The sequence below is a fragment of the Pristis pectinata genome, chromosome 7 (genome assembly GCF_009764475.1).
Source record: "Pristis pectinata isolate sPriPec2 chromosome 7, sPriPec2.1.pri, whole genome shotgun sequence".
In the NCBI taxonomy this organism is placed as follows: domain Eukaryota; kingdom Metazoa; phylum Chordata; class Chondrichthyes; order Rhinopristiformes; family Pristidae; genus Pristis; species Pristis pectinata.
Window position 1 is genome coordinate 56731265 of NC_067411.1, and position 19774 is coordinate 56751038.

The 19774-nt window shown below is 38.6% G+C and overlaps 1 protein-coding gene across 6 annotated transcripts in view; it reads left to right on the top strand.

Moving 5' to 3' along the window:
- LOC127572970 (uncharacterized) overlaps positions 1 to 19774 on the top strand; it is a 95487-nt gene that overhangs the window by 54148 nt on the left and 21565 nt on the right. For all 6 annotated transcript variants that reach the window (XM_052020703.1, XM_052020704.1, XM_052020708.1 and 3 more), the window contains 2 exons: positions 4199 to 4309; positions 5028 to 5155. In XM_052020703.1, the coding sequence (XP_051876663.1) occupies positions 4199 to 4309; positions 5028 to 5155 (239 nt within the window). The remainder of the gene's footprint in view (positions 1 to 4198; positions 4310 to 5027; positions 5156 to 19774) is intronic.

Below are 19774 nucleotides of genomic sequence, written 5' to 3' on the forward strand. Positions count from 1 at the left end.
GAACTGGCAGATGGAGTTCAACCCAGAAAAGTGTAAAGTGATAAACTTCGGAAGATCGAATTTGAAGGCAGAATACAAGGTTAATGGCAGGACTCTTAACAGTGTGGAGGAACAGAAGGATCTTGGGGTCCATGTCCATAGATCCCTCAAGGTTGCCACGCAGGTTGATAGGGTTGTTAAGAAGGCGTATGGTGCGTTGGCCTTCATTAGTTGGGGTATGGAGTTCAAGAGCCACAAGGTAATGTTGCAGCTCTATAGGACTCTGGTTAGGCCACACTTGGAGTATTGTGTTCAATTCTAGTTGCTTTATTATAAGAAGGATGTGGAAGCTTTAGAGAGGGTGCAGAGGAGACTTACCAGGATGCTGCCTGGATTGGAGAGAATGTCTTATTCTCTCCAATCTCCAATGGTTGAGTGAGCTAGGGCTTTTCTCTTTGGAGCAAAGGAGGATGAGAGGTGACTTGATAGAGGTATACAAGATGATGAGGCGTGGATTGAGTGGACAGTCAGAGACATTTTCCCAGGATGAAAATGGCTAACATGGGGGGGCATAATTTTAAGGTGATTGGAGGAAGATATGGGGGGACGTCAGAGGTAAATTGTTTTACACAGAGAGTGGTGGGTGAGTGGAACGCGCTGCTGGCAGAGGTGGTGGAGGCAGATACATTAGGGACATTTAAGAGACTCTTAGATAGGCACACAAATGATAGGAAAAATGGAGGGCTATGTGGGAGGGAAGGGTTAGATAGATCTTAGAGCAGGATAAAATGTTGGCACATCGAGGGCCAAAGGGCGTGTAATGTTCTATGTTCAGAAAGAGATACATAAATACATTCAATACTCCCCTGTTCACAGTGAGAAGTTCCGTTTAAGAGGAGTGCTGTTTGAACCATCAGTACCACAGTTTTAAAATCTTGTGTCCAACTACTTTCCTATTTGAGCATGGCTTCCTCTTTTCATCTGAAATCCGACATTAGGTACCAAAAATGCCTGTTTAAAAAAAAAATTAAGAGCATGTATTGTAGTTCATTTGGCTGTACCAGGATCAGCAGAAGAAATCCTGCATCTTGAATAATACTAGCATAGATGCTCATACTCAGTGTACCCCTGTTATTACTATGATACTCCTACTATTGATCAGTCCTAGGAACGAGTCCCTGAAGTTGCCATTAGAATATAGCTCTACTGTTGATCTAAACTTTTAATTTGCTTGGGGATTGTGTTCAGAGCTTAGGCAGTAATCATTTGGTAGGAGACTCAGTCTGCATGGGAAACGTTTTCAAAGAAGCTTGATGGTCAAGTATGATCTTTTTAACGTGAACTTAGAATTGAAATAAATATTGAGTGTATTTTTCATTAAAGATTTTAGTAAATTTCAATACTATTGGCTTAACATTTGTCATGATCTTTAAGTAATAACTAGCCTATTTGAGAATATTCTGATGTTTCAAAACATTGGGGGTTCTGTGTTTTCCCCAACAAGTACATTGGAGGTTTCAGAGCAAGTGTTAAGCTCTTGCCACAAGAGGGCCTCAGCAATGTACCAAAGTAGAAATTAGTCTTTGCCTAAATGGATGCTGCTGCACGCAGTTAGAACCAATAGCACCGCTTTACGCTTAAGCAAGTATTTTTGTAGGTGCTGCATCTAGAACCTGAATATTTCTTCTTAACCACACACTGTGCATAGCTATCTGTGAAGATATTTTCATTCTGTATTTTAACTGAATTTTCTCAATGTTGTGCATTGTACCTATCAGCACCCATCCACACCTCTCACCACCCCTCAATCTTTTTCGTTGGGCTCTTCCTCTGCCCCCAGCATCTTACATGGGCTCTTTTTCTGCCACCCCTCCCACCTTCATGCCCCAATTCTGATCCTCACTACCCCCAGCTTTTTGCTGTGGCAATTTCTTTATACACATGCATGGGTTGCACACCTTGTATGCACCTCTGAAGCCAAAGAAAGGATTTCTGAACAACAGAAACATCCAGTAGTGGTGGTCTGCATAGCTGTAAAAGAGTAGTTGCTGATACAAAACAAATATTTAAAAAAAATCCATTGTACTTTCACTTGTGTTGCATCAGGTAATCCTTTTCCAAACTAGGGGGTATCACGGAGTTTTTTGGATCTATTTCTGTCAATAAAACTAATGACTAGTATTTTTAAAAAACATATAAAAACGTAACCAATGTTACATCAGGGTGACTTGTACTGTTTACTGCAATTAATTTATAGTTTCAGGCCAAGTTCGCTGTAAAAAAAGAAGCAGATTGGGTGAAGCATTCTATTGTCCTTAATCCTTAATCCTATCTCCTACTATTGGTAGAGAGCAGAAAATGATCATTAGCCTCCTAAGTACTTAAATGTGTCACCATCCATAAAGACCCGAATGAGGTAGTTCTCACCATTGCTGAACTTTTCCTTAATGCAGTAAACCTCCACTTTATGGCTGTTTAGATAACAGAAATTCACTTTTACAAAAATTCACAAGTCAGAAATTTGAGATATGAAATAAAGTTCACTCTCATGGAATTGTGCGATTATACAAAATAAATACATTCATTTTTTTTCGACTCACCTTTGTTGATGCATGCACAGATGATGTGGCTTCGAGTTACGGAAAATCATGATACGGACCGTATCATGGTTGGAGAAACCCCATCGTATCCTGACCAATCTGTACATAACCTATCATATTTGATTCCATATTAAGACTCCTGAATTACTAGGATTTCTTGAGAAACTTTAAAGGAAGATTGTACTTTATGGAGACAACATCCCAGGAAGTTATCCAAGCTTTCCAGAATACTAATTCTTGATCTAAAAATTCAGGATGGATATTAAAATAACTTCAACTCTTCAGTTTCTGTGTACCGTTTAATAATAGGTAGGCTTGAAATTGACTTAGCCAGTTTGACTTATTTTGCAAAAATGCACCCAAGAAGGATGAACAAAGTACAGAAACTTTGAAATACAATAGGAGAGAGTTTTAGAATTTCCTTGGCTGCCTTCAGCTACCATTAACAGGTTTTTTTTTCTAATTTCTGCTTGTGGGACCATGCAGATGTTCATATTAATTCCCATGTTCACTTGTCTAATAAAAATCACTATTTCAGTCCATTTAGTGTAATATCTTTTTGGGGTGGTCAGAGGGGATTTCAGTCCTTTTTCCAGCACCTCTGACAGCCAGTACCAGAGTGACCAAATTATCCAGTCATGAAGTTTGTTTTCTTGAATGTTGGTCTATCAGATCTTAGCTCTATAAATTCTTTTGAAATTTACCAGAATTTCCTAGATTTTAAAATGTAAAATGTTAAGCAATGAGATTAGACGAGGTGTGATATTGTGGGCTTTAGCTGTAGTGTGAGATTAAACCAGATCATTGATGTGGGTAAATCCACTAGTCACAGATGATGATGGACCAAAAGTAACTTTCCTTGATTCTGTTGGTATTGACTCAACACCTTATGTTACAAGTTGAATGCTTTATTTACTTGTATTATATGCATCAGTATCAATGTAGGTACTTTAGCCAACTTTCACATTTAAAGATGTATGGAATTATACAACATAGCAAAATCTAATATACTTCTACTGACCAGTATCATGGAGTAGAGGCTTTGACACAAACTCGTTAAGTTACAGGATGTAACAACAGAACAGATTATCACCAACAGGCAGCAGGATAACTTTTATATTGTTTTACTCTGTGACCAGGTCACTTACACCCACCAATGTAAGTGATTCTTTTACTGCTAAGTATGATTCCATTGCCTTTTCTAAATAGTTAATGCTACAACATTTAAGCATTACATTTAGATGTTACATACATGATGTTGGCTTTACCTGGGTTAATACAGAGGCTCAAATATGGAATGCAAGTACTATTTTTTTTAAGGGGTTACAGAAATTAATAGGCTCATTGCTAAGAAGGATGACTGCTGTATATGTGCTCTGATTGCCATATTGGCATTTGCAGTAATGTGAGCCTTGTTTCGACTTGTGCATGAATCAAGTAAGGTTACAGTGCAAGCAGGTCTTTCATTTAATTTCTGTTAATGGGACCTGTTTGTGCTATTTAACCCCTAGAGTTTCAGACAATGCATAATGAAATGATGAATGTTATAATGGGCACTAAGCCATTTTTACTTTGCATTGTATTTTGATGCTAATGCTCAGGTCTCCATTTTAAATCAGGTTCAAGTTCGTAAACGTGCACGAGAAAATGAATCTTACTTGGACCATGTACTGCTAGAGGTAGAAAGACTTTGGCCATCCTTTATTGGTGGACGAAGAGTTGCAAAGCAGGTACAATTTTTCTTGGTATATCTGCATTTAAATAGAACTGGTTATAGGCATTACAGAAATCTTTCCATGGAATCTTATACTATGGCTTCATTCAGCCAATTATGTTCAGCTGGCTCTTTATGTAGTTAAATTACAGAATTCGTCCTTGTATGCAAATTCCCTTTTACAGTTCTCATCCTCTTATTCATAACTCCCTAGAGCCTCAACCCCATCTATCTCTGCAATCTTACAGTCTTCTGAGAATAATATATTCCTACAATTCTCTGTCATTTTCCTTTTCTTTGCCCCATCATCGGTGGTCATATTTGTTTTATTGCTTGGAACCTAAATTCTGAAATTTACCCCCTAAAGCCCTCTGCTTCTCTTGTCTCTCATGCTTGTTGATCAAACTTATAGTAACCTGAACTAAAATCTCTTTCATTGACTCATTTTAGCAACTTTTGACTGATTATACTTGTGAACAATCTTGGAAAATTTTACTGTGGTGGTGGTCATTCAGTCTTGATGGGATTATGATACATGTTAACTGGCTTTAGCTTTTGCCTGCAGAACAATAATGATGGCACTCCCGAACAATTTTAGCTGTAGGTCCTGAGTTGTGATGAATCCAAGTTGTATTACTTTTTTTTTGCAGGAGATCAAATTCAAAATCAACATTTTTACCTTGAGCAAGTTTTAAAATTTGTTACCTTTTTTTGTCCCCCACTTTCTCTGACAGGACACCACACTTTGTGGCTACACTGTCCCTAAAGGGACCCAAGTAATGTTCATAGCCTTCGCTGTCCACAGAGATCCTGAAATCTTTGCTGAACCTGATGAGTTCCAACCAGAAAGATGGTCTGGAAGGTTTGTACTTTTATTACACGTTAATTTTAAGTTTGTAGAACTGTTTTGTTGCTTGAACCTTGCATGATAATTTTTATCAATTATTTGGACTCTGGAAGAGTGTGAAGTGATAATAGTTGTAAATGATGTCAGGCTAGGATTAGTAGAATGTGTCAAGGCAACTCAGGAGTTTAAGAATGAGTTTGATTAGTTAAGAGCAATGGCAGATTAAATTTAAGAAGATGGGTGCAATGTGTTACAGATAAGAAAAATAGGTGGCACTCTCATTCCAACAATACTGTTGGTTGATGTTGAGAGACCTAGGAGTTTTTCTACTTTTACAGTGAACGTGTCCAAATACATGCTGAATGGCAATCAACAAAATGCAATTGGATATTGCAGTACTGTAGCCAAGGGTGCAAGTCAGAGGAGTTAATGATCAGACAACAGGACTCTGATCAGTATACACTTTGAATTCTGAGTCAATATCTGGTTGCTAAGAAATAAGGGACACTTGAACTCTTGGAGCAAAGCAGAAAAGAGCCAAGAGGTAGATTTCTACTCTCTGGTTATGTTATGTAAGGGAGTTAAGTTGTAGGGAAGCCTGGAGAGATTAGAAGTTTATCCTCCATTGTATGCATTAAACATGCAATATAGTAAGATATGCATGTTGAAATTTGATACAACCAAATGTCAGAATCAAGGTATTATGCACATTTATCACCACACTAATTGTTTAGTGCATAGATCAAAAGATAATTTTCTTTGCGGGTTTTTAAGCTGAAGAGGAGCCATCTTTGAGGTGATTTCGAGATGCAAGCAAGATTAAAAATTATCATCAATGAGCTTTATCACTTTAAAATGTGGAAGGAAAACTTGGATCTGTTTGGACCACAGAGAGGCAAATGCTTTAAAGACAGAAATAAAATACTTCATTACAGTGTGCTCAACTTCCAGATTGAGATTTGCAACAAAAGTAAACTTGGAATCATTAATAAGTGTTGAATGAAGTCATTAAGATATCCGGCTGAACATATTCGGTTGTGCTGAGAAACTTCTGTCCTCCAAAAAAAAAATGTTGTGAATAATTTAGTTAGGAGAATGTAAAGTGGGTAAGGTTACTAAAATCATAGTAGCATGTATATTTCAGCATGTCTAAACTAATCTGTAGCTAGGTTTTCAGAATGTACCAAATATTAAACAAGTAACTAATTTATTTTGCAGTGTTTTTGAATGGGCTTATGTTTGTCTTATCTGGAAAGAGACAAAACTAGGATCTGTCTCTTGAATAGTGTCATATGATTCCACAAGGCAAACATTACATGGGGTGCCATGAAGTCTTTAGGATATTTGGCAAAGGCTGCTGCTTCCTATCATGAGTGTGGCGTTTGTAGACAAGCACGCAACTCATGAATAGCTTATTTGTCACATGAACTTAGAAACGCTTTATTGAAACTGATATCAGATTCACTTATGCAATCCATTTGAGTGACAGCTTTTTCCCTCATGAGTGGTAGATTTTCAGTTTTGTACTTAACTGTTTTAATACAGACAGCTGAAAGGTTCCAAAAAATATTGTTACATTTATTTTTATTTGAGGAACTTCAGTGAAGTGTTCGGACCATTTGCTTAAGCTGCAGGTCAATGAGGCACATGCATTGAGGAAGTATCTTATTATTTCAATGCTTCAAAGTGCTTCTTGTCCTTTTAAAATTATTTTGAAGTATTGTCACTATTGTTAAAGAAATGGTGCAACTAGTTTGTGCACTGCAAGTTTTCACTAACATTAGTGAGCAAAAGAGTCAGATGTTTAGCTGTAATGATGTTAAGAGTGAAACATTGGCCCAGATCTCCCCAGCTTTTGAGTGAATAGTGCTGGGATGTATTATGGTCAACCGAGAGAGCCTGCTTTGATTTAATGTCTCATCCAAAAGGGTACATCACTGACAACCAGACACTCCCTTGGTATGTCATTGAGGCATCAGCCTAGATCCTGCTCCTGAGAAACAAAAGTATCTTCTCTTGGTCAGTTTTGACAAGACAAGAAAAATTGAAGTGTTAACCAGTTTAAAGTAAACAGGTTACCTTTATTATTATAGAAGACAGGGATTTACCACAAATCTGTACTGTAAATAACAATGTATAGTTGTGTTATATAGATGATGCTGTGTAGGTAGTAAACACTGTTGTAGTGGCAGATACTTAACCTGAAATATTGGATGTCTACCTGGCTGTCTGTTTTGGATAATGTTGAATTTGCATTTCTTCTCATGTATAAGCTTTCTTGAGCTATGTTTTATAAATGGTGAAAAACTTGGACAATTGGGATCTAAGCCTTACAATTCCTGATCTGTTCTGCAAACCACAAGATTTCTGTGGATGGGCTACCTGAGTTTCTGTTTGTGGATGTTGAAGGGCATTTGACTATGATAATGCCATTGAACGTTAAGGGTAGGTGTGGTGTAAATGTAGATGGTCATTGCCTGACACTTGCATGGCACCCATGTTACTTCCACTCGTTAGCCCAAGTTTGGATTGTAGTTTGGGTCACACCACATGCAGCGATGTGCTAATTCATTATTTGAAGACCTGTGAAAGGAAAAGGAATGGTTATATAAAAATATGGATCTATGTGGGAAGGATAGGAGAGTTTTTTTGTTAGGAGTAGGATGAGCGCAAACACCTTCCTAAGGAGGTGGACAGATGGAGAATATAAAATCATATATGCAAGCACCATTTTCAACCTTTAGGTAGCAGAAGTAGGGCTGGCATTTGTTATCCACCTGTAAAAGTGATGCATGGGTGTGGATAGATGTGGTCTGTAAAATCCACAAACAGTATCAATTTTTACCAGCTCTTGCAGCATCAAGTTACTGTTATTTGGTATGTTAATACATGGTGTTGCTTTGAAAATGCTTCAGTAGGTTGTAGATCAGTTACTTTCAATAGCTACTGAAGTTACGTTGTCAGCTTGGATATGATGGCTGTGCCTCAGTGATGTCATTACTACTTCTGGACTTTGAGGTTGTGTTCAAATTGTACCCTGAAGACTTGGGTACAAAATCTGAGCCAAGACTTTGTTGCTGTGCCAATGGAGACCTGCACTAATGACATGCCATCTTTTGCAGGATATGTTAAACTGAGGTAATCTGTCCCTTCCGGTATTCATGAATGAACCTTACCAATCTTTCAAGTAAGAGCAGATGAATTCTCCTGTAACCATGGCCATTGGTGTTCATTCATCGCTATTTTCTCCTTTCTACTCCTCGTTTATACCTAGGATATATGTATCTAGTATTTTCTATGTAACCAGGCCTAAGTAATTTAAAAACTTCTTTATGTGGTCATTTTGCTTGGGATCCAAGCTCATCATATAGTTCCACTTTATTTTTTAATTGTATTTTATAGTGCCTTTCTGTTTACCCCCCAGCTCCCCTCTCTCTCGGTTTCATCCATGATTTAATTTTATCTATCTCAGGTACTCTGTTCTTCCAGTACTTTTCCAATGCTTCAGTATTCCTCAACCTTCTTGCTCTCCTGTCTAAATCCCAAGCTTGACTGAAGCACTTGTTGCAGTTCGCCACCTGTCCATGCTACTCAATCATTAGCTTTACCACCCAGCATCTGGTACTCCAGTTGGGGGGGCAGGGGTCTAAACTCATTCCTTTTCAAATTTGTTCCCAGTGCTGATCCTGCCACTTGTCTGACTCTGTCACTGGGTCAGCTATCAAGGCTCTTCTCCACTTCTTCCAGAATGCTTATTCTCACTTCTGAATAAGCCCTTTGCCATCCACGAGCTTATTGTGGATAATTGCATCAGTGTTCTGGCCATGACACCAGTCTGTTGGATACCTTCCCATCTGACTCAACTTTTCATCAGTTTCCCTGCTGAAGCTGTCATGGTGGTGTGTGACACTTCACCACTGGATCTAACTTCTAACTTCAGATTGTCTCTTGTTAACTTCTCTCCTCTGTCAACTTGACTCTCAACATTAATAGCAGGTGTGAAGGACTCGTGGATTGCTTTTCTGCGCAGATGGAGATCGTCCAGTCAGTTGTTCTTTCCTTTTCCTTCCCCTCCAGATCAACTAATAAGGTTTTCCACCTTTGCTTCAAATTCATTTAATTTCTAGTTTCTTTCCCATTCTCTTCTTATGCCCTATTGGAACTCATCTTTATTACAAGATTCATCTCCTACTTCCTCATCTCTGTTCCCATTAAATTCTCTTCCTGGCCCACATGGTAGCTGAAATTAGTCATTCTCTTTGGTCACATACTCTTCCTCTTCTCCTTCAGGAAAAAAAGCTCTTAATCCTCTGTCCTTGCAGAATACCACCCTATCCCCAACTTCCATTGCCACCAAGTCTTGAACATGTTGTAGACTCCTAAATGTAAGCTAATCTTTCCTGCAATTTTGTTTGAATCCTTCCCATCAAGTTTTCGCCTGGTAACAGCACTAAAGCATTTATAGGATGTATTTAGTAACTTATGATTAAGACAAAGATAAACTAGCTCTCTTCTTCTCTCTTAATTTGTATGTAGCTTTTAAACATTGCCCATAGGGTTGTCCTCCAGTGGCTCTCCATCATCATCCAACTGGATGGGACAATACTTACTTTATTCCATTCTTGCCTTTCCAGGTGAAACCTACAGCACCTTTTCTTCCAGCATCCACATTGGAGATCACTGGTGATCTCCAAGAACTTATGTTTAGCGCTCTTATTACTAACTTGCATGGTTCCCCTTGGCAATACCAATCAAAAATGTAGTGGCAATTTCCTCATAAACGTATATGATACCAAATCTCCACCTTACCACAACCCCTCTCGATCCCTTTACTATCAGTTATCAGACTGCTTCTCCAACACCCAATATTTTCTCCAACTAAATATTAGGAAGAACAAAGCTGCCATCTTCAGTTCCCATAATGAATTCTGGACTTGGACTTGGCTATTCAACTTACTCCTGACTGACTTCCTGGCTGTACCCTTTGTAAACTTACCATTCCTATTTCAATGCCTCATTGGCTGTAAAACCCTTTAGGATATCTTGAGGTTGTACAAATTGCTTTTAGATGAACAGTGAACAGAATAGTAACAAAATCTCAATTTCAAAATCACAAAAATAGCTGGATCTGGAATTATGATATGCACTGTGTGGGATCTTCATTATGCAGTTTAAGTGATAAAATGCTGGCTACACTCTACACTCACTTTCTGTGAAACCAACATCCCAATACACTTTATCTCTGTTTATTGTAGATATATAATTGCAGACCTCCAGTTTCCACTAAGGGCTCCTTCCCTTGTATCATTGATGAAGGTTTTATGGATACCCTCCCCTCCATCTGGGGAGAAACATCTAACTGCTTACCTATTTTCCTGAGACTTTGACAATTTGTTGCTGAAGTTACAGTGAGAGGCATGGATAACCTGCATGGAAGTTCAGAGCCACATATTTGCCATTTGCTTTTCTGAGGTGTAGACATTTGCTAGATTGGCTGGCACTAACAGTATAAGCGGAGGATGTAGTTCTCTCCACAAAGCTTTAGGTAATTGTATTTCAGTTCTGGTGATTGAATTACCATCTATTCAGAGGAAACTGATACAAACATCAGTATCTGATGTCAGTGACATTATTTGGACTTCCTTTGACCTCATGAGATACATAAGCAGACCAACTAATTTCGATAAATTCTTAATTTTAAGCAACCTATTCAAGAAGGACTTCATAAAATGAAACGTAATGCACTGAAAATCATTTGTGAAATGGAAACAACTTCTGTTTTTAGCTTTTACTTTCAAAATTATACTTTATGGAAAAAAATCAGTTTAAAAGAATTAACCTTTTTAGTATGATGGAGAAAGTATATCAAAAAGTTTGAATTTTCAGACTAAATTGGAATATTATAATCCACATATTTCAGCTTTAGAAGAAATAAGTGAATTGGAGGTAGGAGTGGCATCAGGTTCAGTTTCCTTGAGTTCTTTGAAAAGTCCCAATCTATTACGTAGTTGAGAAGGCTGACATGGCATAACATGGCACCATATCCAGATAGCAGCACCTCAACAATGCAGCATTCCCAGCAATTCAGCACTGAAATTTCAGCTGAGATATTGAACTCAACGTGCTGGAGTGGGACTTGAATCTATGACCTTCTGCCTCCAGAAGAAAATGATCCCCATTAAGCAATGGATGATATCTTGAGTAGCTGTATGGTGAAGGGGTGGTGTGTGCATTGGGACCGGAGTGGATGGGTTGGTTAGCTTGGGGCAAATTATTGACATCACCAGACACAATAATGTAGTGTTTATGTTACTGAACTCACCATCCAGATAACTGGGCAGAAAATGTGAGTCACATGCTAGTATGAAATTCAAAAATTTTGAATACAATTTTTAAAAGTGGCTCATGAAGCTGCTGTATTGTTTTAAAAATTCAATGAGTTCTTTTGTTTCTCAAGCTGGTAACCTGCTGTCCTTGCCTCATCTTGCCTACGTTTCTCCAATTGCACACTAATATGCTTTGACTTTTGCCATCCACTGAAGTCGCCTAGCAAATCACAGAGTTATTTCTAAAGCTACTACTGTTACTTCGAGAAGGAGCCCCACCACTGCCCTCTTCTGAAATTTTTGTAGGAGTAATATTTGGATTGGACTGTTCAAAAAGCCAAATGCCATTTTAAGATTTCTATCCAAAAGTTCAGGAACAAAAAAACGATCAGTTGTGAAGTATAAAGATGCGTAAAACTAACCGCAGTGTGTTAGTCTTAGCTCAAAATTAATTATTTTCAAGAAATCTAAACAGAAAATGCTGGAAATACTCAGCAGATCAGGCAGCATCTGTAAAGAGAGAGTTAATGTTTCAGACTGATGACCTTTCATCAGAGCTAGGACAATTTAGAACTGAACAGGTTCTCACCACTCTTCTACCTTCTGCAATTTAAAATATGTTCATTTGGTAAATTCTCCTAGTTCTGATGAAAGGTCATCAGCCTAAAATGTTCATTCTGTTTCTTGCTAGACAGATGCTGCCTGACCTGCTGAATTTTTCCAGCATTTTCTGTTTTTGTTAAGATTTCCAGCTTCTTTTTTTGTAATCATATAAATATTTGCAAGATCAAACTTCCAGTCATGAAACACCACTGTTGAGACTTCACAATTCCTTCCAATGCATGTGATTATAAAAATTGCAGCAGAGGTGGCAGCAGTTTGGCTATCATGTCCGTCAATGCTGGTTCTCTAACTTTATCTCCTCCCATTTCCATTTCCTTGTTTCTTTAAGATGCTTGTGCAATCCAATTCCTGCCTAAGCAATGTAAGAAAAGGTCACTTACTGATCTTTGCATCAATAGCATGAAATTGGAAAACTACCCCTGCAGCCTCTGTCTCAATAAGCCCTTGTGATAAAATGTTCCATGTTCGAATGACCATTTGTTTGTGTTATGGGGTGGGGGGGGGGGGAAGTGGTGATGGAGGGGTGGAGCTGGTGGTGGTGGTAGAGAAGGATGTGCTGGGGGTAGAAATGCTTCTAAATTCCCTTTTATACAGAAAGGTCAAACAGCATTAAGGAAAAATAAATTTTTGTTGATAACTATTTAAAAAATGCAGCTGGAGGCAAATAACATTTCAGTGGAATATTTTTTTAATCTCACTTGATGGCTGCGGGTATGTAGCTCACCTCATTATTTTGTCATTTGGGGCATCTTGTGAAGGTTCAAATAGGTTCAGGAACAATGGGTGCTATCTCATTTACCCCTCATTCCCTTCTAGAGAGAAAGAAAAACATGTTACTGGAACTAACTGGTGGGGAGGAAATGGGGCCACAGCACTGACTGGGAAGAATTAAGAATATTGTATTTTATTACCTCAGCCTACTAACTGATGTCATAGCTGACTTATTATTTCAGTGGCTAGGTGGCAATACAGTTACAGTGTATTCACCAAGGTGAGCCTAGTTGCCTGGAAGGCTTTTTTCAGTAATATGGGATTATACGGGCAGTTCAGGGTGAAGAGCAGGAATTTTAACATGTTATCTCATGGTGCTGTGACACTGTCCCGCTTATTATTGCAACATATCACTGTTGGAAAAAGCCTTTCTCATGTTTGACAACATGGGTTTGATAGTGATTCCAGTTGTATCTGATAAAATCAAGAGTATAGGATGAAAATCCCTCTTTCATTGTATGTGGATTGTATTACTGGATTAGTCTTAATCTAGCATATGGCCAGGGGAACACTGAGAAGTTTGAGGTCTATAAGATTTTTCAGCGTGTTTATTTTAAAGTTAATCTGCTTAGATTTCTGTTGAGGGCAGAATGTGGTGATAAGGACCATTGTTTGGATGGATTATTGCAGAAGGAAGAGAGTTTGATCTCCCACTCATGCATTAGGTGACCCCCATCATCTGAGTTCCATTCAGATCCTACTTAGAGCCATCCACATAATTTGAGGCTGGTGAAACCCAGATAGATCCTTGTTATTAGGTCTTAGTTAGTTCCTAGATTTGATCATGATTTTGGTTGAAGCTTTATTCTATTTGCTATCACTGTTGAGATTGATGAAGCAAAGGTATTGGACCAGAAGATGTAACTTGAAATCATGTAGTGAGATGGGGGGATGTGACAGAGAGATCCCAACATACTGCTGGTCCAGGTCCAGTTCAGTACAATCTCTCTGAGAAGGGGGTATACTCAACAGCACTGACAGCCATTGAATTCGGTCAGCTTTAAAGTTCCAGTTACTACCTGTATTGTATTAATGAATTTTGTATGGCAGCTTCCCAGCCAAACTAGAGAGTAGCACTTGGAAAAATACACAAGTGAAGTGAAGGTCTAAGGTACCCCTGCGTTTCACCTCTGTTGCCGCCTGTGAGTTTGTCTATAATGTTAATCTTTGTTTTTGTCCTTAGAAGGTCGTGGCTACAGAATATGTGATCTGTGAATAATAACTCCAAGGTGTTGGTGTCAGTTCATGGTAAATTTTCCCTCCACAGAAATTAATGTAGAACATTGTTGTCACCTGGTTGAGAGGTGGAATGTAGTAACCATGGATTTTGCTGGGTTTAATCCCTGCCTCCATTTTTAGAAGCATTCAACCATTGCAGTTAGATCTGCCATCAAAGAGATGAAGATTTCTGCCTCTGCCACAGGTCTCATGGTGTCAGCACAAGCAAATTTATTTGTTATTATGTCTGGCATATTGATTGTATAGATATTGAAGAGTGCTGGATAGTAGATGCTTCCTTGGGAGAGTCCATTTCAAAGGCTGGTTGGTTTCCAGGTGAGTTCTCACTTTGTAATTACTTAATGTCCACAGTAGCTGAGCATGAGCCTGTGCTTCCAGACTGTGTCATGGGTGTGGAAGATGATGGCTTTCTGCCATCGTCCTGGTTAAGTTAGATGGAATATGACCACTGATGTCTTTGAATCAGTGACAGATTATCACCTTTGGGTCATCAAGGCAACTTTCAAATCTATTTTGTTTTGATGGCACAAAGGTGTGGGGGAAGGAATTCTAAAAAAATTTTTTTGTTCTGCTGTCATCTCTCATGAAACAAAAAATATACATCTGTGAGTGCTTTCCCATCCAATCTTCTGAAAAAAATTTAACTCAATTCTGCTTTATACGCTTTTCCAATAAAACGATACAAAAGTTCTAGGAACTGCAGTCCCCTGGGAACACGGTACCTCAATAGCAAGCATAAGAAGTTTATTAAGTTAAAAGGAGCATCTTACATTGTTACCAAAAAGAGCAGTTAAGTCAGAATATTTGGGAGCATTTCAAACATCAACAATTGCTGAACAGGAAATTTATAGAGGAAGAAAATAGAATGAGATTAAACTACATAAAAGTATGTGCAAAGATTATTGAAATTAAGTTTTGTATTTCTCTCTTTTTTAAAAAAAATTGTCAGTTCCACATTTAATTTCCAGCTTTTATTTTCCTGAATTTCTGCGTAGTTGATAGCTGCTGTCATCCCAACTGCAGTCAGCTGGGTTCAGTTAAGAGAAGTGGCCAGCAAGGAGATAGCCATATTACAGGTAACTTGCATGTTTTTGGATGCAATTGATATACTTTCTTTAATATTCCCTAGTGTCTTCAATTTTTTAAAAATTCTGTATAATGATGCTCATTAACTATACCATCTCCTCTGCCCTCCATAACATCAAGTCTGCAAGCAGTGTTTTGCAAATAATACCTCATCGCAGGCACCCAAAAAATGCCGTTGAACCTAATTTTGTGATGATGTAGACTTGCTGCAATTATATAGGGTTTGGTGAGTACACACAGAGTACTGTGAATGGTTCTGGTCTCCTTAATTAAAGAATATTCTTGTTGTAGAAGGAATAGAGTGAAGGTTCGTTACATTTACAACTAGAATCAAAAGGCAGTCCTAGAGACTGTACAAGCCCATTCTTCTGGATGTGAGGTTTATAACAGATGTACAAGCCCATTCTTCTGGATGTGAGGTTTTATAACAGATGTACAAGCCCATTCTTCTGGATGTGAGGTTTATAACAAGAGATGAACCAATTGAATTGTTCAATATTATTGAGTCCTCAACAAGATACTGTAGATGTTGGGGCTGCTTCCACTGGTTTGAGAGTCGAAAGCTAGATCTCATGATTTCAGGCTCAAAGAATCATTTTTGAGCAAGATAAAGGGAAACTACAACTTTACTCAGTATATTGTGAATTGTTGGATACAGGGCTCCAGAATTGTGTGAATGGTCAGTTAATTTGTATTTAATAGCAAGGGCAAAGAAATATAGAATGGTTATGTAACGCAAGGAGACCTCTTGGCCCATTCAATCCATCTCTGTAGAGTAGTCTATTCAGTTCTTTCCCATGTTCTCTTCATGTATCCGTTAATTATTTTTGAAAACCATGATTGATTATTTTTCCATCATCCTCACAGACAGTGAGTTAAAAATCATCATTCCCATCTTTTAAAATATCTTCTTTCATATTTCCTCTGTCTTTTGCCCTTCACTTTAAATTTGTGCTCATTGAACAAACAGTAAATGAGAACACTTCCCCTCTGTTTACCGCATCCAAAGTCATCATAGTCTAGTAAATCTCCTCTCAATCTTCTTTGCTTCGAGTCTAACCTTGTAATTGGAATCCTAATCCCTGGAACTGTTCCTGTAATTTTTTTTTCTGCATCCACTAGAACCTTTGCATTTTTCCTAAAGCATGGTTATCATCATTGGAAACAATGCTCCAGTTGTGGCCTAAAGAATGTTTTATAAAGATTCAAAATCAGTTCCCAGCTTTTGTACTCAGTGCTTCCTCTTTAGAAATTTAGGATCCAATATACTTTACTAGACAGTCTCACCATGTTCCAGCACCTGCAAGGATTTATGCATGTACATACCCAGTCCTTTGCTTTCTTCACCTTTTCAAAACTATGCTTTTTAGCTTGTACTGTCTGTTCTCACTCTTCTTGGCAAAGTGTATTTCTTCACATTTCTCTGTTAAATTTCACCTGCTATATGCCTATTCAGCCTGCCAATCACATAACCTCTTCTAGTCTATTGCTCTCCCCTCACAGCTTATCACATCTCCAAAGTTAGTCAACTGCAAATCTTGAAGCTTTTATTTCATAGACCTTCTATGCCATGGTGATTCAAATGCTTGTCTAGATACTTTTCAAATGCTGTTGGAGTGCCTGCCTCAACTCAGTGTGTTCCAGATCTCAACCATCCTCTGCATGTATAAAAACCCATTAAATCCTCTACTCACTATTTACTTTATTTTTGGCTCTTGTAATTTAGTACACCTCAATGAGGTTCCCTTCTCTGTTATTTCATCAAAGAGTTCAATCAGGTTAATTGAACATGGTTTGTCTTTCATGAATCTGTGCACGTTCTCCTTTATTAACTCAGACTTCTCCAATTGTCCATAGTTACTTTTGTTTCTAACCCCCACCATAGCAGTTATATTGACAAACCTGTAATTGACAGGCATGTCCTTGCACACCTTTCTGAACAACGATGTCACATTTGCCATTCTCTGGTGTTCTGATATCTCTCTGTATCCAGAGAAGATTTTGCCAAGAGCTTTTGCAATCTCCACCCTGATTTCTCTCAGCAAGCTAGGATACAACCCATTTCAACCAGGCAACTTGATTATTTTAACCATAAGACAAACTTTAGTCTCTCTTCATCCATTGTCTCTCCTGCCACGGCTTTTACTGTGATACTAGCATTATCCTCTTCCTTGATAAAGGCTGATATAAAATACTCATTATTTCAGCCATGCCCACCTTCACTATACATAGAATATTTTCTTGTTCTCTAATTGGATTCACTTCAACTTTTACCACCTGCTTGCTGTTCACATATAGTCACCACCCTCTGGAAAAAGTTGCCCCTCAGGTCCCTTTTTAAATCTTTCCCCTCTCAATTTAAACCTATGCCCTCTAGCTTTGGAATCCCCTGTCTTGGAGAAAAGACTTTGGCTATTCACCTTATCTACGGTATGCCCCTCATGATTTTATAAACCTCTGTAAGGTCACCCCTCAGCCTCCTTTGCTCCAGTGGAAAAAAAGGTCCCAGTCTATCCAGCCTCTCCTTATAACTTAAGCCCTCTAGTCCTGGTAACATCCTCGTAAATCTTTTTTGCACCCTTTCCAATTTAATAACATACTTCTTATAGCAGGGCAACCGGAACTGTATGCAGTACTCGAAATGTGGCCTCACCAATGTCTTGTACAGCTGTAACATGATGTCCCAACTCCTATGCTCAATATTCTGATGGATGAAGGCAAATGTGCCAAATGCTGCCTTCGCCACCCTGTCTACCTGTGTCCCAATTTCAAGGAGCTGTGTACCTGCACCTCCAAGTCTCCCTGGTGATGCTGTTTATGTTTCTTCTGCTCCCATTTACCACTCTTTTAAACTTTTTTTTTCATTCCTGCCATCTGCCTTGCACATTACTACTTGTGTTATTAATCTCTCCACTCTTCCGAGCTATCACAGCCATTGAACAACTGAAATTTGTGACAAGGTATCTACCTACTGTTTAGGTGGTTGACCCTCTCCCTCTCCCTCTCCCTCTCCACAGTTGCTACCTGACTTGTATTTCTAGCATTTTCTTTTTATTCAAGAGAAACTATTTGTATCATTCTTACATTTGAGTTAGTAACAGCGTCAAACCCCATTTCTGGTCTTGCAGGACATAAGTTATCAGTTTTTTTTAAAGGAAATCAGGTTTATTAACTTACGACATTATTTTATGTGCCATATTTTAGGGAAAACTGCCTTTTATGCACAAAGATGATAGATAGTATTTGATCATTGTATTGGTGAATAATCAGGGATCAAGAGGCATTCTACTTTTTAAGTGCACAGCATCAATTAATTCTGCTCATCCCTGATTTACAGTAAAGCTTCTCTAATCTTTTGGTTAGGTCGAACAGATGCTTTGCACAGGAAGTTGAAGGTTGCAGCTTGACTAAGTATGACTCAGATGTGAGTCATAGCTTCCTGGGAGGATAGAGCAGTGTGCTATGCTGATAAAGCTTTCCATCATTATTTAATTCATGAGAAGAGTTCCTTTCTAAATCAACAGCAATAGATACAGCAAGGAATTCTGCAAGGAAAAGAGTCTGTATTTTATTGTTTGAATACTGGTGACGTAACAGCACATTACTGTTGGAGAGACTGTAATGAGCATGGAAGTCTTTCAGGTTCCATCTGGTTTTGCTAGGAGAAAGAGATTTGGAGGAGAGACCTGGGTGGACTGAGAGTCAGAGTACTTGCACTAGTCTAACACAGGATCTGGCACCCTGCAGCAAATGACAATTAACTCTGTATTAGAAGTGATGGAGAGATATAGAGGATACAGGGTGGAGAAGTGTTATTTCAAAATCAAAGTCAAGTTTATTGTCATATGCACAAGTACATGTATGTACAAATGCAATGGAAAACTTATCTGCAGCAGCATCACAGGCACAGCAGCACTCACAAGAAAAACATAAACATAAATTATACACAATTGTAACAAAAAAGAACACAATTAGAACAAAAAAACATCCATTTTAGTGCAAAGCAGTAATAGTGTTGCTAAGCTGTAGTGATTAGGGTTTTGATAGTTGGTTCAGGAACCAAATGGTAAAAGGGAAGTAGCTGTTCTTGAACCTGGTGGTGTGGGACTTCAGGCTTCTGTACCTCCTGCCCAATGGTAGTTGTGAAAAAATGGCATGGCCCGGGTGGTTGTGCCCGTGATGTATTGGACAGAGTCCACTACTCTCTGCAGCTTCTTGCATCCCTGTGCATTCAAATCACTGTACCAGACCATGATGCAGCCAGTCAGGATACTTTCAGCAGTGCATCTGTAGAAGTTGTTAGAGTGTTTGGTGACAAGCTGAACCTCCTTAACCTCCTTAACCTCCTAAGAAAGTTGTGTTTTGCCATTCTGTTACATTGGACTGCAGTGAAGCAGAACATGCTGCATTTCTGATCAGTTGAAGAGTACGGAAGCTGTTCTTCTTGTGTCCTGGCCAATATTTAACCCTCAACTGGTGACTTGAACATGTATCTACATTGCTGTTTTCACTCGGCAACCTTCACCCACTCCCCAACCACTGCTGCCCACTGGACTGTTGTGCATTTTATACTATAACAGTGGCTCCT